Genomic DNA, 26838 nt, shown 5'->3' with positions numbered 1-26838 from the left:
AACTCATTGCTAGCGGAGCAAAATAAAAATATAGTACCTGAGGGCTTTGGGTCAAAACAGCGGAAAAGGAATAATTTGAAATCAGCATGCAAAAGACAATAAAAACATTTTGTTAACTTCATATTTCATCTATCTCATAATACTTTGCCTATCTTAGAATTTATAAAGCACTGTCTATATACTACCTCATTTCACAAGCACTATGTCATTTTCATTTTGTAGGTACGCAAGCAAGGTCTAGAAACTAAATAAATGGTAGACAACTTAGCTTAGTGGTTAAGATAATGGATTTTGAAGTTAGACAGAACTGGACTTGAATCTTAACTCCCCCAGCTATTTGCTGTGATCTGGGGGCAAGTTATGCAATTTCTCTAAGTTGAAGATTCCGTTTTTGTAAAATGAGGACAAATACCATCTACCTCTTAGAACTGCTGTGAAGATTAAATGACATAAAATAAATATAAAATACTTTGCACAACAGCTGGCATGTAATTAAATGTTTAGCATGTTGTTTGCATTATTAAGTGTACAAGGTCAACCAGCTAATGAATAGTAATGTAAATAGTCTGCCTAAAATTTCATACTTTCACAATAATCCTGAAGCCAGGAAAGTCAATCATAAAGCCCCTTCCAAAAGATTCAAGATTCTGTTAACTTTTAAGGAAAAAAAGAAGTCCACTGCCCCCTTCCCATCATTCTCTACTTAAGAATGAAGACTCTAGAATATTCGATATAAAGTTACTCTTTAACAATAAAAGCATACTTCCATTTAAAACTAATTTATTTCCCAATCAGCGAAATCTCCTAACTGGAAAACCAGATATTTTACAAAATATGATCTGGGCCTTTAAATGCTTTTAAAATAAATAGCTTTGGAGGAATTTCCAAAGGCCTCCTCTTTTATTTTGCATGTTTACAGCCCCAAAACATTTCCATTTTCCCTAACTTTAATGCTAAAATATGAGTTTATTCAGTCAACACCATTATTTCAAAATTTGTCCAGCACACATTTTGTTAAGTAAACATGGCAAACTTGCCCCTTCTGCCCTTGAGAATATGAAGATCACGTGGTTTCCGATTCATGCTGCCATTCCTTCACATTAAATGTGTTCAGGAGTTCCTCTCATGGCTCAGAGATAAGGAACTCTACTAGCATCCATGAGGTTCGATCTCTGGCCTCCATCATTGGGTTAAGGATCCAGCATTGCCGTGGGCTGTGGTGTGGGTCACAGACATATCTCATATCCCATGTTGCTGTGGCTGTGGTGTAGGCGGAGGTTACAGCTCCAGTTCTACACCTAGCCTGGGAACCTCCATATGCCTCTGGTGTGGCCCTAAAAAGATCCCCTCCCCCCAAAACGGGTTCATAGAAAAATAAACCATCCCTCACCTAACTGAAGTGGGCAAAGATATATTCACATAAAAGCCATCAGCAAGGTTTTACTTTTAATAGAAAACCCTTTATTGATCAATCAAGATATTTAGGGTGTTGGTTTCTAGCCATCACTATGTCCACAAAATAACAGCAAGTACAGTATATTGAGAGTCCTTATGAAAAATAACATATCAAAAACTCCACTGAAATGTCACATGTGACAAATGACTTATGCATCACTAGGTTTTTCATTTTGCAGGAAATAACAAGACTGTAAACCACCTAAATGTCCAACAATAAAGGTTAAGTAAACTATAGCATGTGCATACAGATTGTTATGTAACCATTTTAAAGAATGTGGACACTCTATATTTACTCATTTGAAAATCTAAGTGGGAAAAATAAGATACATGGTAGAGTAGGTATAAAAGAGAGGAGGGGTGAATACACATATTTGCTTATAGATGCATAAAATATCAGGAAAAATACACAAGAGATTGTTAACACTTATTGGAGAGAGGAATCAGGCTTAGGAAACTTCATTATACAAAGTCTATAACCCCTTTTGAACTTTGAATAATGTTAATATATTACTATTCAATAACATTAATTTTAACAGTAAAACTTGATAATTATTGTAAGGATTATGAAGGGTCTACTACTGGCTATTCCCATTTTCCATGCATTATTTTGTCTTTCTCACACCTTTTACCTATAAGGACCACATTATATTCAAACTAGTGTATATCATCACTCAATGTCACTAAAACTTTTTACAAGGAAAATAATATCCAGAATAAAATCATTGCTTACTTCTAGAAGGTATTTAACATTTATTATATATCGACTAGTGCCTGGACTTCATACTTTAATCTTCAAAAGCTGAGCCTCAGAATGGTTCACTGACTCACCCAAGGTCACTGGAGGAGAAACCAGTGGCGTTGTAATTTGATTTAGGCCTGAACTAAGCTAAGGCCCCTCATCTTTCTAAATATATCTTAAGCTTTTTAAGGCACCATCACCACAATGCTAACTTTAAAACTGGGATCTCCTCTTAGAGCTCATTAAAATCATCTCACTTGAGAGTCTGCAACCTAGTCCCACTAAGAAAGTCAAACTACTCTGAGCAAAGATCACGACAAAGACAACCATTGCAGCTCCCACAAACCCAGTAAGTACCTGGGCCCTGCAGATGCAGAATTCTGCAGATGCAGAATTAAAACTCCTCCTCCCAAGAGATACGCACTCACTCAGGGAGACAGAAGTCAAAACAGCATTGAGACATTGCTTTGAGAAATATCTGTGGCATTCTCCTTACTTGCTACAAGTAATAAATCTGTCCTTTTCCAAAACAAAAAACAAAAAACCAAGAATCCACCGGCATAGAGATAATAAGTGTCTTTTCTCCCAAGCAAAATGAATCCAGGTGTTTTCCAGGAGCACTCTGTAAATGAAGCAGAGTCTACAGTTTTTAGGTCACTCTGTCTCGGAGAAGGCAGGCAGAACTGCAGAGACCCACGTGGAAACAACCAGGAAGATCATTTTATTGCTTTCCCCCAATCTCCACACGGCCAAAATTAATCACCCTGTAACTTACACTCTGATGCAGACTTAAAATAAAGGCCCGCCGACAGGATACAACAGCTCAAGTCAAAGAAAAATTCAAACAATTAGGGAGCAAAATTGAGAGCACACTCACCAGCCCACCACCAAAATGGAGAGAAAGCAGAGAGACAGGAAGTGACATTGGGAAATGGCCTTTGAGCCCGATTGGCTGATGATGATTCCCTCCTCATTTACCTTAAATGGTGCTGAAATGATGTAATCCCCTCCTTCTCCTGGTCTCTTTAAGGACCGGTGATGCCACTTGCACTGTTTTTAGGTTGAACTTTTTAAACCGAGTTTCCTTTTGAGTTAATACACTTAGCACAAGCAAAGACAGGCTAATCCAAGCTATTTACATATATTCTTGTTTAGATGGACTTACTGCAAACAATTTTCATTCCTTTAGGATAATTACCTATCCTTTATGACCTCGACATGGTTCATTTATGTAAGGTTCATTTATGTGAGGTATCATCATAAACAGTCTAGATCTACTCAAGTTAGAATTTATCATCAGGGTAATAGTCAAGTTAACAGGCTTAGTAAGAAAGACACTGCAAGAAAAAAAAAAATGTTCCCGTCGTGGTGCAGTGGTTAACGAATCCGACTAGGAACCATGAGGTTGCGGGTTCGGTCCCTGCCCTTGCTCAGTGGGTTAACGATCCGGAGTTGCCCTGAGCTGTGGTGTAGGTCGCAGACATGGCTCGGGTCCTGCGTTGCTGTGGCCCTGGCGTAGGCAGGCGGCTACAGCTCCAATTAGACCCCTAGTATGTCATCTGCAATCTAAAGAGAGAGGCCTTAGGAGAAACCAATACTGCCAACACCTTAATCTTGGACTTCCAACCCCCGGAATTTTGAGAAAACAAACTTCTATTGTTTGAGTAACATAGTCTGTAGTTCTTAGTTATGGCAGCCTTAGCAAACTAATATACTGTGCGATCTAGAATAAATTATTTAAATTTTTCTAAAGTTCAATTTCCTGAACTATAAAATGGAGATAAGGATAATACGTACCCTGTAGGGTTGCTGTGAGAATTAAATAATAAATGTAAAGCTTACAGCATAGTAAACACTAATTTCTAGTTATTATCAATATAAAGATTAAATGAGGTTATGCATGTACAGCACTTAGTTCAGTGTCTAGTACACAAAGAAAGCTCTAGTAAATATTAGACATTTTTAATGAATTTCCATTTTTATACATCTTCCTATTTCCAAAGTAATGCCTTTTAGGCCCGTCTAGCTTATTTGTGCCATAAAGTCAGATGCAACAAGCTTTGATTTATCTTCAGAAACAGATCAACCAATGCAATACAGCAAACATTTTGTTGAGCAAGTACTTACATTTTGTCAGATTTATTCCCAAGTACTTGATATGCTTTTATGTTATTTTAAATTGTATCTTTTCTAAAAAATCTTTTTCTATTTCTTTGAAGCTCTTTTTAAAAGATAAAATTTATTCTTACATGTTATTTTTCTATTAGCCTTGCTAAGCTTCCTTTTTGAGTTAAAAAAATTATCTCCCAGTATCTTCCGATTTTTTTTAATATTTGTAATCAAACAGCATTCAAATAATGAAAAAATTTCTTCTTCCTTTATGTTGATGAACAAAATTTCTTAATTTAATTTTTTTTGGCTTTTTAGGGACACACTCGTGGCATATGAAAGTTCCCAGGCTAGGGGTCAAATCAGACCTATAGCTACAGGCCACAGCAACACAGGATTCAAGCCACGTCTGTCACCTATACCACAGCTCAGGGTAACATCGGATCCCTGACCCACTGAACAAGGCCAGGGATTGAACCTATGTCATCATGGATCCTAGTCCGGTTCGTTACTGCTGGGCCACAATGGGAATTCCCAAAATTTCTCTATTTAATGTAATGAAATTTATCAATATTTCCCTTATCCTTTATACTATATATCCCTGAGAACACCCCGCCCCATTCCTTACCTCAAGATATTCCTTGCCTCAAAAGATATTTCTGTGTATTTCAAGTTCGTTTTTGAAGATCAGTGCTCACACAGGCATGCGCTTAAATCATGCATTTCTTTAAAAAGGACGGAGGGAGAGTAGTCTGAATTGGGTTATGAGGCCCCCTGATGGGATACCTCACCTCAGCCATTGAACTCACTTCGCTGGCCGTGAGTCTGTTCCAAGCTCCGGCTCAGGAGGCATCCGCCAGGCCCCTCCTCGAGGGCGGGGTCTCATGGCATCTCCTGCCCAGTCTGCCCTCGCGCGGAGACCCGTTCTCTGGGAACTCACCTCCCTGAGGTTCAAGGAGGGCCCTGTTAGGGCCGCTCTTGGCCCTAGTCTCAGACCTTCCCAAGGGACATGGGGTAGAGTGACTGAATGCACTCAGCGCGTAGCCCCACTGATGAGCTTCTCTCCGCCCTACGTAGGAAATTTGCTTCGGTTAGCACTTATAAAGAACCCATAAGTAGAGAGATTTCGTAGTTACGGTGACTTCCCATGAGACATTGCGACATGCAAATATTGTGGCGCGTACCTCCCCATCCAGGGCAGGCAGCTTCGCTCCAGGACGCACGCGCACTACATGTTCCCGCCTTGAGACTGCGCCGGCGATTCCTAGGAAGTGGTTGATGACGTCGATGTTAGGGCTCCATGGCTGCGCGCGGGAGAGGGACCTGCAGCCGCAAGACGCGAGGTTTGGAGCACTTTGCTGGGGGCGGAATGCCGGGAGGCGGGAAGTCGGAAAATGAACGGTGCTGTCAACTGTAGCGCTTCCCGTTTCCATCGCCCTCTGAATCAGCACTTGTTTTGGTGCTGTACTTTGACAATCAGTTTTAAGAGCTTTTTGGATTGCAGAATTGTGTATAACAGGTTGTTGATCTATAACAACTAGCCTGGTGCCAACACTATTTTAAATATCTAATGTCATACAATCTAAAAAATTAATTATAAGGTGTCTAATTATTTTATGTAGCACCAAGCAAAGAAAAACGCTTCCAGTTAAAACATGATTCACTGCTTGTAAGTTATCAGTTGTAAAATGCATCCAGTTTCAGAGATGATAAAATGCAGCTCTTACAATTGATTTATGATGAGATACTCTATCTCTCTGTATATTGTGTTCTTAATGTATCGATCCACCCTACAAATTCCATATTGTTGTTGTCATCCTCTGGACTTTTCAGTTGGGGCAACTGAAGTACAAAGAGATGAAACAACTTAAGATTCCACAACTAGAAAAAGACAGGGCTGGGCTCCTAGTTAGGCACAGACTTCAGACTTTAGCACTCTGCTACCACCTTAGGGAGTTTGGGGGATGGGACACCAGTAAACAGAAGAGATAAACAGGCAGATGAGAATCATGCCTCAGGCATGGTCTTACAAGAGCCTCAAGGCTTCATTTTATTTTGTTTTGTTTTATTTGGCTAGAACAGCAATTCAGGAACTCACACTCTTTTCAAGAACGGTGATGCGGCAGTTATTAACTTTTTTTTGTAAATTTACAAAACCATCACAATCCATTTCTTTCAAAAGGTGTTTTTTTCATTGTGTACTCATTCTTTCTTTTGCTTCTTTGTCCATTTGTCTTGCCCATAGCATTAAATGAAGCTGCAAGAATTAATGGCAAAACAGCTACAGAAGACACTCCTCTTGCAAAGAAAATTCGAAGATGTCAGAGGCAGCAGGTGCAAAGGGAGCCTGTGGCTGGAGGAAAGGCTGACAATGACAGGACAGAAGACAAGCAAGGTCAGCTACCTGTGGTAGGCCAGAGAGGACATCTGCCAGCAAGAGTGTTCCTGGGAGGGGTGAGGCTGGGGGATATCTTGTTCTTTCAACTCTTATTTCTTCCTTTCTTGAAGATATAATTAACTTTCTACCTGTGGGGCATACCGTACAACTAATCTACTTTCTCAAAATGTTCAGTTTCATGTATCTGAGATAAACTGAGACCTGGGTAGATAAGGTCTATTATAGCCCTTCCCATTTCCATCACCCTCTGAATCAAGCACTTGTTTTGCTGCTGTACTTGGGAAGGGCAAAGTTCATTATGACAGGTTTCCGTCTAACCATGACAGCTGTTTTTGACTTCCGTCGAAGTAGATGTGTTATGTATCTGTCTTTCCTCAGAGTCTGTGAAGACCTTGCTGTTAAAGGGCAAAGCTCCAGTGGACCCAGAGTGCACAGCCAAGGTGGGAAAGGTGAGAGACTCCCATTGATTTCTCAGAGAGCAGTTCTTCCTTGTTATTGAGATTCCTGTCTGAAACATTACTAGTATCCATTTTAAGAATCCTCTCCAAGGGAGTTCCCTTGTGGCACAGTGGGTTAAGGATCTGGTATTATCATTGCAGTGGTTCAGGTCGCTGCTGTGGCACAGGTTCCCTAGCCAGGGATCTTCCATTTGCCACCAGCAGACAAAAAAAAAAAAAAAGAGAGAGAGAGAGAGAAAGAGGGAGAGGAGTTCCCATTGGCCCAGCAGAAATGAATCTGACCAGTAACCATGAGGTTGCAGGTTCCATCCTTGGCCTCGCTCAGCTTGCTACCATTGCCATGACCTGTAGTGTAGGTTGCAGACGAGGCTCAGATCTGGTGTTGCTGTGGCGTAGGCCAGCGGCTGTAGTGTAGGCTCATCACTGTATCTCTGATTTGACCCCTAGCCTGAGAACCTCCATTATGCTGCAGGTGCAGCCCTAAAAAGCAAAAAAAAGTAAAAATAAAAGAGAGAGAGAGAGAATCCTCTTCAAAATACTACTGGTGATTAATTTTCTCCAAGGCTGAAAGATAGGAGTGGTGGGGTTTAGGGGTAGTAAGGTGTTTTTAACATGGTTAACTTCAGGGTTTTCATCAACTTTCCATACCTCATTCTTTTTCTCAATTAGTTAATTATATCATTATCAATGTTCTGATGGGAAACTGTACCCTCGTGTGGCATAAGTTACTGAGGAATAGAAAAAGGATTTGAAGATAAAAAAGGCTTCCACTGGAGTGGGTTTCCTTTAACTGAGTTAGAATCATTTGTGTTTCTGTAATTACAAAAAGGCAACAGGTTTTCCTTATAGGAATGACAACTTAAGTGTAGGAGAATGTACTTTTGCATTTCTTTCTCTGGAAGATACATGTTGATAGTGCAGGGGAAAGATACCTTGAGGTGAGAAACTTTAGAGCCTCACTTAGGATCTCATCAGGGTTGGGACTATACAGATGTCAGTTTTTTTTCTTTTCTCTCTAGGCCCATGTATACTGTGAGGGGAATGATGTCTATGATGTCATGCTAAATCAGGTAAGGGAAGAAACTATTCTATTTCTGAGAATTTTTTCTTGATAACTTTTTTTTTCTTTGTCTTTTTAGGGCCGCACTCTCGGCATATGGAGGTTCCCAGGCTAGGGGTCGAATTGGAGCTATAGCTGCTGGCCTACACCACAGCCACAGCAACACTGGACCCCAGCCGAATCTGTGACCTACACCATAGCTCACGGCACCATGGGATTCTTAACCCACTGAGCAAGGCCAGGGATCAAACTTGGCATCCTCATGGATGCTAGTCAGATTTGTTTCCACTGAGCCCGGACAGGAACTCCCTCCTGTTAACTGTTGAGAGCAGTGTCCCAGTGCCCACATTATTAATTTGAAATCCCTTACATTAACCCCTAGAGATTCATACTCCCAAGTGCTCAGCCCTAGTGCACTCTACCTGATCGTGGAGTCCTCTGTGACAAGCAGATCTTTTAGCAGATTTTAGGCCTTTTTTTCCTTCTTTAAAAGAAAAAAAAAGGGGGGGGCGTTTGGCTGTTCCGGCAGCATTTGAAAGTTCCCAGGCCAGGGATTGAACCCACACCACAGCAGTAGCCTGAGCCACTGCAATCACAACACTGGATCCTCAACCCGCTGTGCCACAGGAGATCTCTGGACTTTATGTCTTCTATTACACCTATTAACTCTGGAGTTCCCGTTGTGGCTCAGTGGTTAATGAACCGAACTGGGATCCATGAGGACATGGGTTTGATCCCTAGGATCCATGAAGACAGTGGGTTAAAGATCCGGTGCTGCTGTAAGCTGTGGTGTGGTATAGACCATAGATGCTGCTTGGATCCTTTGTTGCTGTGGCTGTGGTGTAGCCTGGCACCCGAAGCTACACTTCAGCCCCTAGCCTGGGAACTTTCATATGCCGCAGGTGTGGCTCTAAAAGACACACATGCGCACACACACACAGAATACCTATGAACTCTATTCGTATCATTTTGCACATTTTCTAATAGGTTGTTGGTCTTTTTCTTACAGGCTTTGAGAACCTTTATATAATATGGAGGATAGTCGTTCGTTTATAGCAAAAATTGCTTATATCTTTTCCAGATTTGTCATTTGCCTTTTGATTTTCCTTATGGAATACTTTTTGGCCTTGTTCAAGTTTTAGGTTTTTATATGGTTAAAATTTTTTCCTTTTTTAAATTTATTTTTTATTGAGGTAACATTGGTTTATAACATTTTTTAAGTTTCACATGCACAGCATTGTGTTTCTACTTCTGTATATACTACAGGGTGCTCACCACCAAAAATTTAGTTTCTGTCACTGTTCAGTTCTCGATATTCATCAGAGATATGGGCTGCCAGTTTTCTTCTTTTGTGTTGTCCTTGTCTTGTTTTGGTATCAGGGTAATGTTGGCCTCGTAAAATGAGTTAGAAAGTATTCCCCCTCTCTTTAATTTTTTGGAAGATTTGAGAAGAATTGGTATTAAATCCCCTTTGAATGTTTGGTAGAATTCATCTGGGAAGCTGTCTGATCCTGGACTTTTGTTTTAAGGAGGTTTTTGATTACTATTTCAACTTCTTTACGAGAGTTTGGTCTATTCATACTTTCTTCTATTCAAGATTCAGTCTTGGAAGGTTGTGTGATACTAAGATTTGTCCATTTCTTCTAGGTTGTCCAGTTGTTGGTGTAGAGTGCTTCACAATATTCTTTCATAATCCTTTGTATTTCTGTGGTACCATTGTTTTTTCTCCTCTTTCGTTTCTGATTTCATTTATCAGAGCCTTTCTCTTTTTCTGATGAGTATATCTAGAAGTTTGTCAATTTTTTTTTCTTTTCAAAGAGCCAGCTCTTAGTTTCATTGATCTTTACTATTGTCCTTTTAGTCTCTCTCTCTCTCTTTTTTTTTTTTTTTGCCTTTTCTAGGGCAGCTCCCATGGCATATGGAGGTTCCCAGGCTAGGGGTCGAATCAGAGCTGTAGCCTCCGGCCTGCACCAGAGCCACAGCAACACGGGATCCGAGCCGCATCTGTGACCTACATCACAGCTCACAGCAACGCCGGATCGTTAACCCACTGAACAAGGTGAGGGATCAAACCCTCAACCTCATGGTTCCTAGTCGGATTTGTTAAACACTGCACCACCACGGGAACTCCCAGTCTCTCTTTCATTTATTCCTACTTGATCTTTATTATTTCCTTCTACTGACTTGGGGCTTCATTTACTCTTCTTCTGGTTCCTTTAGGTGTGAAGTTAGATTGTTTATTTGGGATTTTTCTTATTTCTTGAGGTAGGCCTGTATAAACTTCCCTCTTAGTAACTCTTTTGCTGCATCCCATAGATTTTGGCATGTCATGTTTTCATTTTCTCTTCAGTTCTTTTTAAATTTCTGCTTTGATTTCTTTGTTGACCCAGCAGTTTTTCAGTAGCGTGTTGGTTAGTAGTGTATTGTTTATTCTTCACGTATTTGTGATTTTTTTTCAGCTTTCTTTCTTGCTTTTTTTGCTTTTTAAGGCCACACCCGAGGCATATGGAGATTCCCAGGCTAGGGGTCGAAACAGAGCTACAGCTGCCGGCCTACACCACAGCCACAGCAACACCAGATGTGAGCCGCACCTGTGACTTACACCACAGCTTACGGCAACACCAGATCCTTAACCCACTGAGGGAGGCCAGGAAACAAACCCGCATCCTCATGGATACTAGTCAGATTCATTTCTGCTGCACCACAATGCAAACTCCCAGCTTTCTTCTTATAGTTGATTTCTACACTGCTGTAGTGGTTTCATGCAGTGTAATCAGAAAAGTTTTTTATATGATTTCAGTCTTCTTAAATTTATCGAGACTTGTAGCTTAATGTGTATTCTTAAGAACGTTTCATGTGCACTTGAGAGGAATGTGTTTTCTGCTGCATTTGGATATAATGTTCTGTACTACTCTATCAAATCCATCAGATCTAATGTTTCACTGAAGGCTCCTATTTCCTTGTTGACTTTATGTCTGGGTAATCTATCCATTGATGGAATTTGGGTGTTAAAAGGCTTCAACTTTATTTTGTTGCTGTCAGTTTAGGTCTGTTAATGATTGCTTTATCTATTCTGGCGCTCCTATATTAGGTGCGTGTGTGTTTTCTATATGTAGATATTAATAACTTTTGTGTCCTCTCAGTGATTTGTCCCCTTTGTCATTATATACTGTCCATCTTTGTCTCTTGCTACCTTTTTTTCCTGGACTATTTTGTTTAATGTATTAGTTAGTCCTGCTTTCTTTTGGGTGCCGTTTGCTTGGTATCATCTTCTGTCCCTTCTCTTTGAGCCTGTGTTTGTCTTTAGAGCTGAGATGAGTCTCCTGGAGGCAGCACATAGGTGGGTCTTATTTTTTTAATCCATCCAGCCACTCTGTGTCTTTTGATTGGTGATTTTAGTCTGTCTGTGCCTAGGCTGATTGATAGATGAGGACTTAGTACTGCCATTTTATCTTTTTTTTCTGGTTGTCCTTTATCTCCATTGTTTCTTTTTCCATGTGTTTCTGTCTGAAATTTTAGTTTGGTGGCTTCCTATGATGTTTTTCTCACTTTCCTCTTTTTCTATGGTTAGTGCTGGTGCTCTGTACTATTTACATTTTGTGGTTACCACGAGGTGTATATTAACATCTCTTAGACAAAATAGTCCTTTTTCTGCCAGTAACATCTTACCTACATTTCCCTGTGTGGGTTCCATCCTCTTCCTCTTCCCCTTTTATGTTTTTATTGTCTCAAATTATCCTTTTTTATGTTGTGAGTTAAAAATTGAAGTACCTAGTTATTTTTTTTTGCTTTTCCCCCCTTTAACATTTATGTTATAATAAACTGTTTAAAACCTATTTTGATAGAGAGTTGCAGTTTTCCGATTCTGTCTCTTTGTCACATTAAAGTTTTGTGTACTTTTGCGTTTTTGTTTCAGGTAGAAAAGCTCCTTTCAACATTTCTTGTAAGGCAGGTGTAGTGGTGATGAACTCCCTCAGCTCTTGTTTGTCTGAGAAAGCCTTTTTCCTCCCTCATATCTGAATGATAACTTTGCTAGATTGAATATTCTTGACTAACAGTTGTCATCTTGCAGTATTTTGAGAATGTCATTCCACTCCTTCCTGCCCTGTAGAGTTTCTGCTGAGAAATCTGATAGCCTAATTGGGATTCCTTTTTAGATGACCATCCTTTTCTCCTGGTTGTCTTTAAAAATCTGTTATCATTGACCTTTTTTTGTTGTTTTTTTGTTTGTTTGTTTTTTAGAGCCGCACCTGCTGCACATGGAGGTTCTCAAGCTAGAGGTCAAATCGGAGCTGTAGCTGTTGAGCTACGCCAGAGCCGCAGCAATGCGGGATGCAAGCCAAGTCTGCAACCTACACCACAGCTCATGACAATGCTCGATCCTTAACCCACTGAGCAAAGCCAGGGATCAAACCCGCAACCTCATGGTTCCTTGTCAGATTCGTTTCCGCTGCACCATGACAGGAACTACAAAAATCTTTGACAGTGTTTTTTGTTTGTTTGTTTTAAATTTTGACTTTTGACAATTTTAATGTAATGTATCCTGTAGAAGATCTTTTTGTGTTAAAGCAGTTAGCTTCATGGACTTGTGTATCAGTTTTCTTCCCCAGGGTTTGGGAAGTTCTCAGCTATTATTTCTTTAAGTAAACTCTCTACTCTTTTCACAATCTCTGCTCCTTCTGGGACACCCATTTCCCTAATGTTACCCTTCCTAAAAGAGTCAGATAGTTCTTATAAAATTTCCTCATTTTTTTCTTAATATCTTCTCTTTGCTGTATCTTTCTTAGATTTCTATCTTTGAGCTCACTCTTTCATTCATATGGTCTGCTCCATTTCCAGTGCTTTCTTTTCTTTTCTTTTTTTTTTGTTGTCTTTTTGCTATTTCTTGGGCCGCTCCCGCGGCATATGGAGGTTCCCAGGCTAGGGGTCGAATTGGAGCTGTAGCTGCCAGCCTACACCAGAGCCACAGCAACTCAGGACCCGAGCCGCGTCTGCAGCCTACACCACAGCTCACAGCAACGCTGGATCGTTAACACACCGAGCAAGGGCAGGGACCGAACCCGCAACCTCATGGTTCCTAGTTGGATTCGTTAACCACTGCGCCACGACGGGAACTCCTCCAGTGCTTTCTAATGCATTTCTCATCCTCTTTATTCTTCAGCTCCAGAATTTATGCTTGATTATTTTTCAGAGTTTCAGTCTCTTCAGTAAAGTATTTCTGTTCATTAATTTTATTCCTCAGCTCATTGAGTTTGCTTTCTGAGTTTTCCTGTAGCTCATTAAGTTTCTTCACAACAGCTATTTTGTATTCTGTATCAGATGGCAGTGGTTTCTGGAGAAGTGTCATTTTCTTTTTGTGATACAGTGTAACTGTGGTTTTTCTTGGTGTTTGATAAGTTGTTCCTCTGCCATCACCTTTGAAGTAGAACACCTTGGTAAAGCTTTAACAGATTGCTCAATTAGAAGGCCTTTCTGTAGCTTTCCAGCAGATGGTGCTGTAGCACAAATTTTTGGTGTCTCTTATCTGACCTGCCTCTGATTATATTTGAGAGCTCTTTCCACTGGCCATCACCTCTGTCAGAGGGGTCACTCGGTGCCCCCTTCATCGCTACTGTGCCTCCAAAGACGTTGGTGCTTTGTTGATGCCACATCACTGGCATCACCACCTGGGGCACCAGGATGGCAGGAGCTTCTGTGCATCTGGAATCTCCTGAGTCACAGGTTCCACCTCAGGGAAAAGGGAGTGAGGAGCTGGTTGCCAGTGCCTTTCTGGTGTATGGTATTATTGCATTTGGCAGGGAGCTGCCACTGAGGGCAAAAGTGCAAGAGCCAGAGTCATGGGCCTTCCACAGCAAGGATAGAATCATAGGCTCCCCTCACTGCTGCCCAGTTCCCTGTGGCCACCAGCACCAGTGCACCAGGAGACCAGATTGCTATGCACCACCTCACCTGCTGCTACTGGGTTCTGAGAGGCCATGGGGTCATCTGCCATGGCTGAGGAACCACGATTGCAGCCACCGCCTCCACTGTTCCCTAGGCTCCACCTCCTCTGTGTGTTCCAGTCTAGCCACCTTCAGATGTACGGATGTGTGGAATTCTCTGGAGTCCATTGTGGTGTACAGAGGCACCTTTGTTGAGTCGTGGATCTTTTACTGGTTGTAAATTGAAGGGGAGAAATGAAGGGAGCATCTTTCTCCACCATGATGCTAACATTCTTTTTTTTTTCTTTTTAATCTTTTCGTTTTTATTTTTGTTGTTTTGAATAGATACTACACATGTCTGGTTAATGAATTTCCTGAATATATCTTTGTATTTGAATTTATTGATCCATCATATATCCTTTAAACAGCTACTTAGTATTCCTTTGTTATCGCTTCTTTCACTTAAAATATCGTGAGCAGATCAAAGAGCTTTTAAGGCCCCTTTTTATTCTTCCATCCTGTGACTTTATAATGTGAGTAGCCAGGAGGTAGGAACAGGCAACACACTTAACAAAGACGAGTACCTAGATAACAAGGGCTTGGCCTCACCATACAAGCTGCTGTTCCTTACCATGGACTGTTCCCTCTCTTCACTCGGAGTAAGTTACTTACAGGATGCCTCCTTTTAGATGCTAGTCACATTTTCTCTGAATGTCTCCAAGTCAGGTCACATTAGCTATGGGACTGGTGTGGCAGTGGTTTCTGCCTCTTCGCCACCTCTTCCTAACCTTATCCTGCTCTCAGCTCATTGTCAAATCACTGCAGCTGACAAACCAAAGCTGTAAGTAAAACTGTTAAAAAGAGTAAGTTATCTAAACAAACATGCATAATAGTTACAGATCCTAGTGGCATCCACATTGTTTTCATTTGGAAAATAATGATTAGGAATGGATTGGGAGCTGGAAAACACATATGGAAATATCTTGGAAATACCTGTGGAGGGAGGTGAGGCAGGAAAAAACAGAGGAGCCAATTAATATAGGATATGTGAGGTCGGGGTGAGGTTTTAGGAAGCTTCCAGCCATTAATTCCCAGGAATTGAAAGTTTAATGTAGAAACCCTATCCTGCCTTTCTTATATGCTTACTCTTACATGAACCCGATATTCTCAGCCCATGCTATCCTTTCCTCATGGAAATTACTGGCTCCTCTGATCAGAGAAAAGCCATTGGTCTGTGTGGCTTCCATTTGCATGCCTCTGTCCTTTTATGTTTGTATTTCTCTCATAGACCAATCTCCAGTTCAACAACAACAAGTATTATCTGATTCAGCTGTTAGAAGATGATGCCCAGAGGAACTTCAGTGTTTGGATGAGATGGGGCCGAGGTAATGACTTTTATTATGGATTTTACAAGGGGTTATTCAAAAAGCCAGAAGCAGCTTAGAGATTAGCCAAAAGTGAAATGGAGTCTCTGTAACCTAAAAGAGGCTCAGGAATCTGTGCTACTTGAAATGGAGGAGTGGCAGGCATCCTCGTTAGCAAGTTCCTAGTGGAAAAGCTAAGAGCAGCCTGTTGAGGCTGAGAATTCCATGCAGCTTGGATGCTAGTGCTGTTCAGAGGCTCTGACAGTTAGCGGCTTACTAATCAACAGGATCAGTCCCCAAGCCCTTTCACATTTTCCTCCTTCCCTTCTTCCTTTCCATTTGTCGAATGCTAAGCAGAGAGACCTTAGAGAGCTGGCTTGTTCCTGTTAGAGAGCTTTCCTTGGGTTGGGGGCAGGGGCAGGGAACCATCTTATATGTGGTATTTACTTTGCAGTTGGGAAAATGGGGCAGCATAGCTTGGTGGCTTGTTCGGGGGACCTCAACAAGGCCAAGGAAATCTTTCAAAAAAAGTGAGTGCAAGAAATGAATACAAAAAAATATATATCCTTCTTCTTGAATATATCTTCTTTTAAGAATTTTCTAAGTGTGGTTTGGCTTAAATGATAATGTCTTTCCACTGACATTGTATGACTGGAGCACTAAACTGGGTCCTTAGCTAGCGATTAAATCACCTGGAACCATGAAATTGACTGAAAACTGAAGCAGCTAATATATTCGGCATATGACCAACAATTTAGGAAATTTGGGGAAACTGAGGTGAGACTATCCAGCTACAGCTTAAAAAATTCTTTTTACTATGATATGAAAAACTTTCTAGAGTCTCTGGGAATGTTTCTTTCTGAGAGAAAGATTGAATATAGGTCTTTTTTCTTAAATCTCAGTGACTTTTGTGATATTTGGGGCCTTTCAGTAGTTCAAGGGTCCTTTTTTTCCCTTTTTTGTTTTTGTTTTTGTTTTTGTTGTTGTTGTTCCCTTTGTCTCCAGAGCTTTTCTGTCCATTCAGGGTTATAATTTAAAATCCAGATTTATGGAACATTGATATTGTAGGAGATTAAAGTTTGGAAATGTTGGAAATAAGTGTAAGCCCATCTCTCATAGTAGACCCTATTTGAAAGATTTTCTCACCACCTTGAACTTTACAGATTCCTTGACAAAACAAAAAATAATTGGGAGGATCGTGAGAAGTTTGAAAAGGTGCCTGGAAAATATGATATGCTACATATGGACTATACCACCAATGGACAGGTAAACTCTGACTATATATACATTTAGTGGAAAACCGTTTCCTCTTAACCAGGGTGACGCCTAGCAGAGTGACTCAGAGAAGGTCCTAGACCAGAACAGGCCAGGATAGCTTAAGTCTTGCTCTTTCCCACCTAAGAAAAGATTACAGTTCCCTCAGGGGGAAGCTTCACTGATCTTTGTAATCTTAAAGGGACAGTAGAAGATAGAATGTGCTTTTCTAGTCTCTGTTATTTATTAAGGATCTTACAAAATCCTAGGTCCTATTTCCAGAAATTTAATATTGGATCAAGTGAGAAGAAACAGTTAAACTGATAAAACTACATTTAAAGTTGCCTTCACTTCTGGCTATACAACACAGTTTAAAAAAAAAAAAAATCAATTTTGAGTGTTAAGGTGAAACCAGGATGCTAAAAAGATCTTTCCTGAAAACTATCAACTATCTGAAAAATGGAGAAATCAATCTTTTTTAAGGTGAGAAGATTTGAGACATAATAACCGTCTTTACAAATTTAACTTCACATTAGGACAGCCTTTTAGACTTATTCTGAGTGGTTAACTATGAGAGGCAGAATTAGGACTAGAAGGTGGAAGTCACATTGGGTACTCTAAGTAGTTAATAATGGACTGGGCTTAGGTTCAGGCAGAGGCTGATGTTCACCCACCAGGAGTATTGTAGAGCCAGTCCCTGCAGCAAGGATAAAATAGATTCTTTCAGATTTTATAGTTGGGGGGTTTTTTGTTTGTTTGGTTTTTGCTATAGAGTGAAGAGGAAACAAAAAAAGGAGAATCTCTTAAATCTCCCTTGAAAGCAGAGTCACAGCTAGATCTTCGTGTACAGGAGCTGATAAAGTTGATCTGTAACGTCCAGGCCATGGAAGAGATGATGGTAGAAATGAAATACGATACCAAGAAAGCCCCACTTGGTAGGACTTCAGATTCCTATCCAGCATTCTCACTTCATGTTGCTAGTTCCTTTAACGGATTTATTATCACTGTTATGATATAAAGCTTGCTATTACTGTATAGAGATTTGGGGTAAGAGGCTGTGGGCAGGGGAGGAGGATTAATTTTGAAAGCTGAAAGGTGAGAGTCTTTGTTGGCAGGGACATAAATACACTTTACAGGATGGGGCCCTAGTGGTGGAGTCTGATCTCTGGCTGGGCCTGCAGGGAAGCTGACAGTGGCACAAATCAAGGCAGGTTACCAGTCTCTTAAGAAGATTGAGGATTGTATTCGGGCTGGCCAGCATGGACGAGCTCTTGTGGACGCGTGCAATGAATTTTACACCAGAATCCCACATGACTTTGGGTAAGGCCCATGCTGTTAACTTTGCCTCGGTCTTATTGTCTTCTTCTTTTTTTTTTTTTTTCCTAGGGCTACACCTGCAGCATACGGAGTTTTCCAGGTTAGGGTTTGAATCGGAGCTATAGCCACTGGCCTACATCACAGCCCCAGCAATGCCAGAGCCTAGCTGCATCTGCAACCTGTACCACAGCTCATAGCAATGCTGGATCCTTAACCCACTGAGCGAGGCCAGGGATTGAACCGGCGTCCTCATGGATACTAGTCAGATTTGTTTCCACTGAGCCACAATGGGAGCTCCCTGCCTTGGTCTTCTGCCCAACCATATCAGCTACATCACTCAGCAGCAACTATAATCTTTTTTATTTTTCATTTCTAAGTGATTATCATGAACAGATATAGATCCAAAATGATTTGTAGATAGCCTATTTAATCAGTTTACAAATATGGGATGCAATCTCCTGGCCTGATTATGACCGTATTCTCTCACCACATGGAAGTTGCCAATTCAAGAGAGAGTGGGTCCAAGAGAGAGTGGGTCAAGTTATCCAACCAACATGTGACATACCTTCAGGCACCCCCCCCCCCGCCCCGTTCCCTATTCTTTAGGTGACTGTAACACACTAACACTATTTCTATGAACTCAAATGATATTAGGTATATAAAATACATTTTATCTTTGTTGATTTTGCACTCTAGTGTTTATTTTTATTCTGTTGCTTCATAGAGCACTGGGACCTAGGAACAACCTTGAGTTGGGTCAACAGGTCCACTGCTGCTTCTAGATAGGACTTTATCCATACTACTCCTTATTGATGTCAGTATATCTTATTTTTTAAAAGTTCCCATAGAAAGGAATTTTAACTCGTCCCAAATGTCAAAATGTATGTTTTTTGTTTCATCTTACTCAGAGTATGTACATAATATCTCTTTATGTATTTGGAAGTTAAAATTATGTGCCTTTGGGCCACACATCAGAGAATTATTGTTTATATCTCTGACCTTAGACTCCGTACTCCTCCATTAATCCGGACAGAGCAAGAACTCTTAGACAAATTACAGCTACTAGAGGTGAGATATGTGTGGATTGGGAAGTATTAAATCTCATTACCCCAGGTTTTTCCTGCATTGACTCTATCTCATCTCGTCAGGCTTTGGGAGACATTGAAATTGCCCTTAAGCTGGTGAAAACAGAACTGCAAAGCCCAGAACACCCACTGGACCAGCACTATAAAAAACTACATTGTGCTTTGCGCCCTTTAGACCATGAGAGTAACGAATTCAAAGTAAGTAAGAAAAATGATTATTTATTTTTATACCATTGAGATCAACCCTTCTCCACCCTGTTCTGACTGCTCCTGGTGAAGAGAAGACTTTAGTATAGGGCAGAATTTCTATTTACTGGGAATCTGGGAAGGTGGGGTCTTTCTAGCTACCTGGTGAGATATTTGGGCCAATTTATACCAGAAGCCCTGAGGTTCTTCAGCTCGGCCTGCTCTCCTCTAGAGTCCACATCAGCCATTTCTTTCACTCTTTTTCACAGGTGATTTCCCAGTACCTACAGTCTACCCATGCTCCCACACACAGTGACTATACCATGACCTTGCTGGATGTTTTTGAAGTAGAGAAGGAGGGGGAGAAAGAAGCCTTCAGAGAGGACCTACCTAACAGGTCTCCTTTTAGCTTTGGGTTTGGGAGGACAGTCCCTTGCCTGAAGTACAGTTATAGGACTTAGAAGGATGGTAGGGACAGCGGTTGGCTTTTTTTATGCTTGTGGCCTTTGTTTGCAGGAAAGCAACAGAGAGTACAATAATAATGGCTTTTCCTTAGGATGCTGCTATGGCATGGTTCCAGGCTGAGTAACTGGGTGGGAATCCTGAGCCACGGGCTTCGAATTGCCCCACCTGAAGCTCCCATAACAGGTTACATGGTGAGTAGAAACTGAACCCTACAAGCAGGTACAAAGGAAAAGGACATAATTTTCTCAAGCTTTATCCCCCCTAGGTTAGGATTCGGTGGTGCCATTCCAAAAAATTAAACCAGCTCACTCATAACCCTGACTTTTACTATGACCCTCCTTTCTTTTTTTTTGTTTTTTTTTGTTTTTGTCTTTTTGCTATTTCTTTGGGCCGCTCCCGCGGCATATGGAGGTTCCCAGGCTAGGGGTCGAATCGGAGCTGTCGCCACTGGCCTACGCCAGAGCCACAGCAACGTGGGATCCGAGCCGCGTCTGCAACCTACACCACAGCTCACGGCAACGCCAGATCTTTTACCCACTGAGTGAGACCAGGGATTGAACCCGAAACCTCATGGTTCCTAGTCGGATTCGTTAACCTCTGCGCCACGACGGGAACTCCAATGACCCTCCTTTCTTAAATCCCTAAAGATATCCCTCCCTTCCCCTCAGAAAGCAGAGATTTCATTGGGCCTCTGCTTTCTTTAGAACAGGATTGTGAGGGAAAATGGAGAACGGTCTGTGTTGTATTCAAGATAATAGAACACTGGTATGAGCCTCCTTTCTAAATGAGTTAAGCAGTTGATATTGTTATTCATTTATATATTTCAGTTTGGAAAAGGAATCTACTTTGCTGACATGTCTTCCAAGAGTGCTAATTACTGCTTTGCCACTCGCCTAAAAGATACTGGACTGCTGCTCTTATCAGAGGTAAGGCAGGAGCACATCTATGATCTCCAGTTTATTATTAGTTCTCATTTTTCACCTTGGAGAACTTGAGAGAGAACCCAAGTGCAGTTTCCATTGCATTCGATTCTTCTGCTATAATAGGAGAAGTACTGATGGGGTTTTCTGTTCGGCTTTAGAGCCATCCATTTCTCAGGAGGACATGAGTGTTCAAAGATGTTTTGCTTTGCAGGTAGCTCTAGGTCAGTGTAATGAGCTATTAGGGGCCAATCCAGAGGCAGAAGGATTACTTCAGGACAAGCATAGCACCAAGGGGCTGGGCAAGATGGCTCCCAGTCCTTCACGTGCCATCACCTTGTAAGTATGCAGAGCCTGGAGGGCCAGAGCACTCCTTTTGGCCAGATAAGACTACTTTCTCGGTTCCAGCTTCTGAACCAGAGGTAGATGTTGACATACTTTCTTCCATTTGGCAGGAATGGGAGTACGGTGCCCTTGGGACCAGCAAGTGACACAGGAATTCTGAATCCAGAGGGTTATACCCTCAACTACAATGAGTTTGTTGTCTATAACCCCAATCAGGTCCGTATGCGATACCTTCTAAAGGTTCAATTTAATTTTCTGCAGCTGTGGTAAATGTTGATATTAAATAAACCAGAGAAGAGGTCTTCAAGCAAGAAAACAGACCATGTTGTACTTTTGATTTTCTTACATTTTCTGAAATAAAGATAGTACAGATCTACCACTGGCTTCTTTGGGCTTTACTTCTGCAAGCACATGTCTTCTGATGTTAGTGTATCTTCTTTTCCAGGACAAAAAGTACAGTTGCTCTGCATATCCCACAGCTAGCTGCAGGTCACTCAGGATCCTGTGCCTTCACAGTGCAATAGCCTCTATGCATTGAGGGAGACTAATGGACATTATGCTTTTCTGCATTTAATGCGGTTTTTCTGCAAACTGGAGTTTGATAGGTAACATTACAGAAAGGGTGGAGGCACTGTTTCCCATACAAATCTTCCCCTGTTTACCATCTGCAGACCAGGTCTCTCACCACCTAGCATCCTCGGCTTCAGCAGATATCCAGAAATTTGGAAAGCACTTGGAGGACTGTCACTAAGTCTAAATACATCTCAAGGAGGAAGAGAGAGAAGTAGAATGATTTTGATTTTGATGTATCCCACTCTATCTGAGAAGTACCAAAGCCTAAGTCAGATCCAAAGTCTTCCTGTTTGTAAACAGATACAACACAGATAAACATATACACACAACATAATTCCATAGTTAACAGTGAAGGTTATTTAAATGACAACAATAGCCTGTAAATCTTTAGAGATACCAGTATCTATCAAAAATTTTAAATGTATACACCCTTTGACCTAAAATTACAGATGTACATTAAATTTACATAAATCATGTCACTGCAGAATTGTTAAATGCAAAAAGACCCATAAATAAGGAAGTAAAATATATTCATTCACTGAAATACTATGCTGCTGTTAAAACTGAAGTAGACTACACACTTTTCACAAAAATGTAAGAAGAGGGAATGCTTTGCAACTCATTCCATAAGGCAGTATACAAAACCAGATAAAGATATCAAGAAAACTATAGACCAGTACCTCTTAAGAATGTAGATATAGGAGTTACCATCGTGGGTTAGGGGTAACAAACCTGACTAGTATCCATGAGGAGGTGGGTTCAGTCCCTGGCCTTGCTCAGTGGGTTAATGATCCCATGTTGCCGTGAGCTGTGGTATAGGTTGCAGACATGGCTTGGATCCTGCGATGCTGTGGCTGTGGTGTAGGCCTTCAGCTATAGCTCCAATTTGACCCCTAGCCTGGGAACTTCCATATGCCATGCCTGTGGCCCTAAAGAAAAAAAAAAATGTAGATACAAAAATAAAATACTAAGAGTTCCCACTGTGGCACAGCAGGTTAAAGATCCAGTGTTGCTGCAGTTATGGTGTAGGTCACAGACACAGCTCAGATATGCCATTGCTGTGCCTGTGGTATGGGCCAGCAGCCATAGCTCCAATTCAACCCCTAGACTGGGAACTTCCATATGATGTAAGCATGGCCCCAAAAAGAAAAAAATTTTAAAGAAATACACATACTGTGATTTTGACTGTTAAAATGCAGCAGGCTCCTGAAAAGTAAAATAGGTATTCATGAATGTGAATGACTCAATAAATAAGTGGGAAAGAAGAGACTAAATATTCCTTTCAGGATAATTTTTTTCATTTTTTCTTCTTTTTTTGGCTGCACACATGGCATGGAGAAATTCCTTACTCATATCCTTAACCTGCTCTGCAAGAGAACTCCCAGAAGTTTAAAATAGAAGGGCTGAGGGAAGTAGAAAATTACTATTAGAAAATCACAGTAGGCTTCCTTCCTACACTGTTGATGGGAATGTAAACTGGTACAACCACTATGGAAAACAGTATGAAGGTTTCTCAGAAAACTAAATATAGAGCTACCATATGACCCAGCAATCCCACTCTTGGGCATATGTCCTGACAAAACTTATACTGAAAAATATATTTGTACTCCTACGTTCACTGAAGCACTATTCACAATAGCCAAGACATGCAAACAGCCTAGATATCCATCAACAATGACTGGATTAAGATGTGGTGTGTATATATACACAATGGAATACTACTCAGTCATAAAAAATGCCATTTGCAGCAACATGGATGGAACTAGAGACTTTCATACTAAGTGAAGTCAGAGACACCATATGATTTTCACTTATATCTGGAATCTAATACATGGCACAAATGAACCTTTCTACAGAAAAGAAACAAACTCATGGACTTGGAGAACAGACTTGTGGTTGCAAGGGGCAGGGGAGGGAGTGGGATGGACCAGGAGTCTGGGGATAGTAGATGCAAACTATTGCATTTGGTGTGGATAAGCAATGAGGTCCTGCTGTATAGCAGAGGGAACTATATTTAGGTGCTTGTGATGCAACATGATGGAGGATAACATGAGAAAAAGAATATATATATATTGAAATTGACAGAAAATTGTAAATCAACTATAATGGAAAAAATAAAAATCTTTAAAAAAATCACAGTAATAATTGCTCAGCCAAGATTGATAGATGAATACCAAAACTTAAGTGAAACAGGATATTTGCATAGTTTAAAAAAACTTAGGGGAGTTCCCGTTGTGCCTCAGTGGAAACTAACCTGACTAGTATCTATACGGATGAGGGTTCAATTGCTGGCCTCTCTCAGTGGGTTAAAGTAGGTGTTGGGTGAGCTGTGATGTAGGTCACAGATGCGGCTTGGATCCCACATTGCTATGACTGCGGTGTAGGCTGATTCGACCCCTAGCCTGGGAACTTCTATATGCCACAGGTGTGGCCCTAAAAAGACAAAAACAAAAATAAAAATTTTTTAAACTTACCTCTAAATGTATTGATTATGTGGTGATTACCACAAATGCTTTGATGCCTCTCCCCCTATAGGTTTAATCTCCTTCCCCTTGAGTGTGATCTAGACTTTCTAGAGTAGAGCATCTCAAACTTTCTTTGAGGAAGCACCAGTTGTTTGTTCCTTTGTTTTAATTTCTGACCTGTCATGGAACAATACTTGTGTAAAACATAATAAAAACGAAGTACTAGGAAAATGAACCATTAACAATTTATGGAATGGCACTAGTCCACAAACCAAACTTTGAGTAGATCTGCTCTAGATTTCAAAACCAGATTGTGAACAGATGTGTAAAGACAGGTGTTTGGCTTATGTGCTTTTGGGTATGGGTGGGAGAAAGACTGTTTCAAGGTCCTACGAACCAGTGGCTATAACTGGAATGCAACCAGGCACCAGGAGACATTCTGTTTAATGATAAGAACTCAGAAAATATTTAATGCGAAACCCCAATTTATTTTTGCTTTAACTCCCTTGGGCTCATACGTAATGTTACCTAGAATCTATCCTTACCTTCACTCACAGCAATCATACTATGACCTCGCTGTAGATCTCTAAAATAAGAAAGACCCTTCAAGTGGACCTGGCCAACGAGGCTGAGTTTCCTGAGCAAGTTAGTCTTTACTTTCTCTGGCCCCACTCCTCCAGCCTCGGCTGGGGTGCTTTTGCAAGATCTTGAGAACAGGGAAGACAGATATCTAGGGCCTCCTCCTGTCCTCGGCCTATGCTTTCAGGGAAACAAAAGGCAACAGAATGAAACGAGTGACTCTCAAGATTATGCTCTGTCACGGTTCTCTGTAGCATTTCAGGGTAGTAGGATGAATCATACATTTCAGATTACCTTAAACTGGACATCTAATCACAAGGTACTTGTGGAGCAGGTGGTCCAGAAGGTGTATTTACAGCCTTGGCATGAAACCCATGAGCAAACATAGAAGCATGACCCATGATTAAGATTTATCAGCTGATAGCATTCCTTATGTCCTTATGAGAGACAATACAAGGCATGGGTAAAAACAAGGTAATGTCCTTCAAGTGATTGCTCCATTTAAAATCTGGATTCAGGTCAAAGTAAGAACAAAACCGAGTACCCCTCAATCCCCTAAATCCTGAAAACTCATTTCTAGACCACAGTACTGTGGTATTCTCTGAGAGAACCCTACCAACTCAGGATAAAATCCTAAAATAGCTCTGGCTTATCACATAAAAGAAAGACAGGACCTCAGGGGAACCCCTCTCCCAAAAAATAGAACTATAGGAAAATAAGTTTATAGATTTTTTTTTTTTTTTTTGCTTTTTAGGGCCACACCCATGGCCTATGGAAGTTCCCAGGCTAAAGGTCGAATTGGAGCTACAGCTAATGGCCTACACCACAGCCACAGCAATGCCAGATCTGAGCCACATCTGCAACCTACATCACAGCTCATGGCAACACCAGATCCCTGACCCACTGAGAGAGGTCAAGGATCGAACATGCATCCTCATGGATACTAGTCGGATTCGTTTCTGCTGCACCACAATAGGAGCTCCTACTTCAAGCTTTAATGATTAAAAATTTCAGCAAGCTGTTGCATTTTAAAAAGTGAAACTACATACTACATTTCTAGCTGGGTAAACATATGAACCTGAATGACATAACAATTGAGCATTGCACAGTATATCTTATAAAGACCAACAAATTAAAAAATTACTGGTTTAAAGTTAGCGATTATGAAAAAAATATGTATTCACAGTTTCTGCTTTTATTTTCTTCCTCAGCCATCAGGGGCTCCATCCACCTCTCACCTGGGCAGCTGGCTCTGAGTAGAGGGGGGCTGGTTTCTGTGACAGAACTCAGTGCTGTCCTCGTCCAACTTATCCTGGTTCTTTCCAAAGGCCCTGACCAGGGGCACGACTGACCCATTCTTCCTTCTCCCTCTTTCCTGAACAAGTGAGAGGTCTTCAGATCACTCTTCAAACTAAGTGCTGGTCAACACCACCTTCATTCCTCCTCCTTTTAGGAATCATAGCTTAGGGTCCTGGCGCCAGCAAAGGACACGAGAATTCTAAAGCCTAGTTTCAAAGACTATGTTCTAAAGATCCAGCTCCCTTTCTTGTAGTTCTAGTAAAGATTAATGTTAAATCAGAAGAGAAACTTTAGAATATCAATATTCTTCCCTCTTGGTCCAAATCCACACGAGAACACAGGCAGGACTCCATATGAGATTTTCTGATACTTTATTGATATAATTGTATCAAGAAAGCAGCCACTGGTATCTTCAGGCTTTCCATCTCCAGCACAAGTGGTCTCTTTGTCCTGAGTAGCACATCTTCATTCCCAGGACAGAAAGTACACATTGCCCTGGGTATCTCCTACTGCAAGGTGCAGGGTAGAGTTAGGACCCAGCCAGGGTTCCAGGCAGCTCACTGGCCCTTCGCATCGGAACAGGCCCAGCTACAGTGGGAACAAAAACAGGAGATGAGGGCTAAAAGCCTAGGACTGCCTTACTAACTCGTTCATCTAAAACACTAATGACTTCTGTCTAGAAATAGGTTAGTTGCACAATTTTGCAAGGGTAGAAGGAAAAAGAGGAGGTCCCGTAGTGGCTAAGCGGAAACGAGTCCGACTAGGAACCACGAGGTTGCAGGTTTGATCCCTGGCCTCTCTCAGTGGGTTAAGGATCCGGCATTGCTGTGAGCTGTAGTATAG

The 26838-nt window shown here is 41.1% G+C and overlaps 2 protein-coding genes across 5 annotated transcripts in view; one reads left to right on the top strand and one right to left on the bottom strand.

Moving 5' to 3' along the window:
- Positions 1-5527: 5527 nt before the first annotated feature.
- On the top strand, positions 5528-21455 carry PARP2 (poly(ADP-ribose) polymerase 2). Of its 2 annotated transcripts, XM_047796360.1 has the most exons (16): positions 5528-5649; positions 6552-6701; positions 7083-7153; positions 8182-8232; positions 15432-15528; positions 15962-16037; positions 16671-16773; positions 17534-17696; positions 17943-18081; positions 19083-19146; positions 19227-19361; positions 19619-19746; positions 19906-20005; positions 20642-20740; positions 20949-21073; positions 21190-21455. In XM_047796360.1, the coding sequence occupies exons 1-16, from the start codon at positions 5607-5609 to the stop codon at positions 21347-21349; spliced, it is 1704 nt and encodes a 567-aa protein (XP_047652316.1). In that variant the 5' UTR covers positions 5528-5606; the 3' UTR covers positions 21350-21455. The 2 variants fall into 2 exon arrangements, with proteins under 2 accessions (XP_047652316.1, XP_047652317.1); XM_047796361.1 differs by lacking the exon at positions 8182-8232.
- Positions 21456-26349: 4894 nt separating this feature from the next.
- The window catches only part of TEP1 (telomerase associated protein 1), a 41385-nt gene continuing 40896 nt past the window's right edge, over positions 26350-26838 (bottom strand). For all 3 annotated transcript variants that reach the window (XM_047795007.1, XM_047795010.1, XM_047795008.1), the window contains one exon: positions 26350-26583. In XM_047795007.1, coding sequence (XP_047650963.1) covers positions 26461-26583 — 123 coding nt within the window. In that variant the 3' untranslated portion in view covers positions 26350-26460. The remainder of the gene's footprint in view (positions 26584-26838) is intronic.

This window comes from Phacochoerus africanus, chromosome 9 (assembly GCF_016906955.1).
Source record: "Phacochoerus africanus isolate WHEZ1 chromosome 9, ROS_Pafr_v1, whole genome shotgun sequence".
In the NCBI taxonomy this organism is placed as follows: domain Eukaryota; kingdom Metazoa; phylum Chordata; class Mammalia; order Artiodactyla; family Suidae; genus Phacochoerus; species Phacochoerus africanus.
The sequence above is the reverse complement of the archived record's forward strand: the minus strand, read 5'-3'. Positions and strand labels throughout refer to the sequence as shown.

Coding starts and splice junctions, on each gene's coding strand:
- PARP2 (XM_047796360.1), top strand. CDS start 5,607: ATGGCTGCGCGCGGGAGAGGGACCTGCAGCCGCAAGACGCGAG. Junction 6,702..7,082: donor CAGGACAGAAGACAAGCAAG/GTCAGCTACCTG, acceptor GTCTTTCCTCAG/AGTCTGTGAAGACCTTGCTG. Junction 19,362..19,618: donor ATGAGAGTAACGAATTCAAA/GTAAGTAAGAAA, acceptor TCTTTTTCACAG/GTGATTTCCCAGTACCTACA.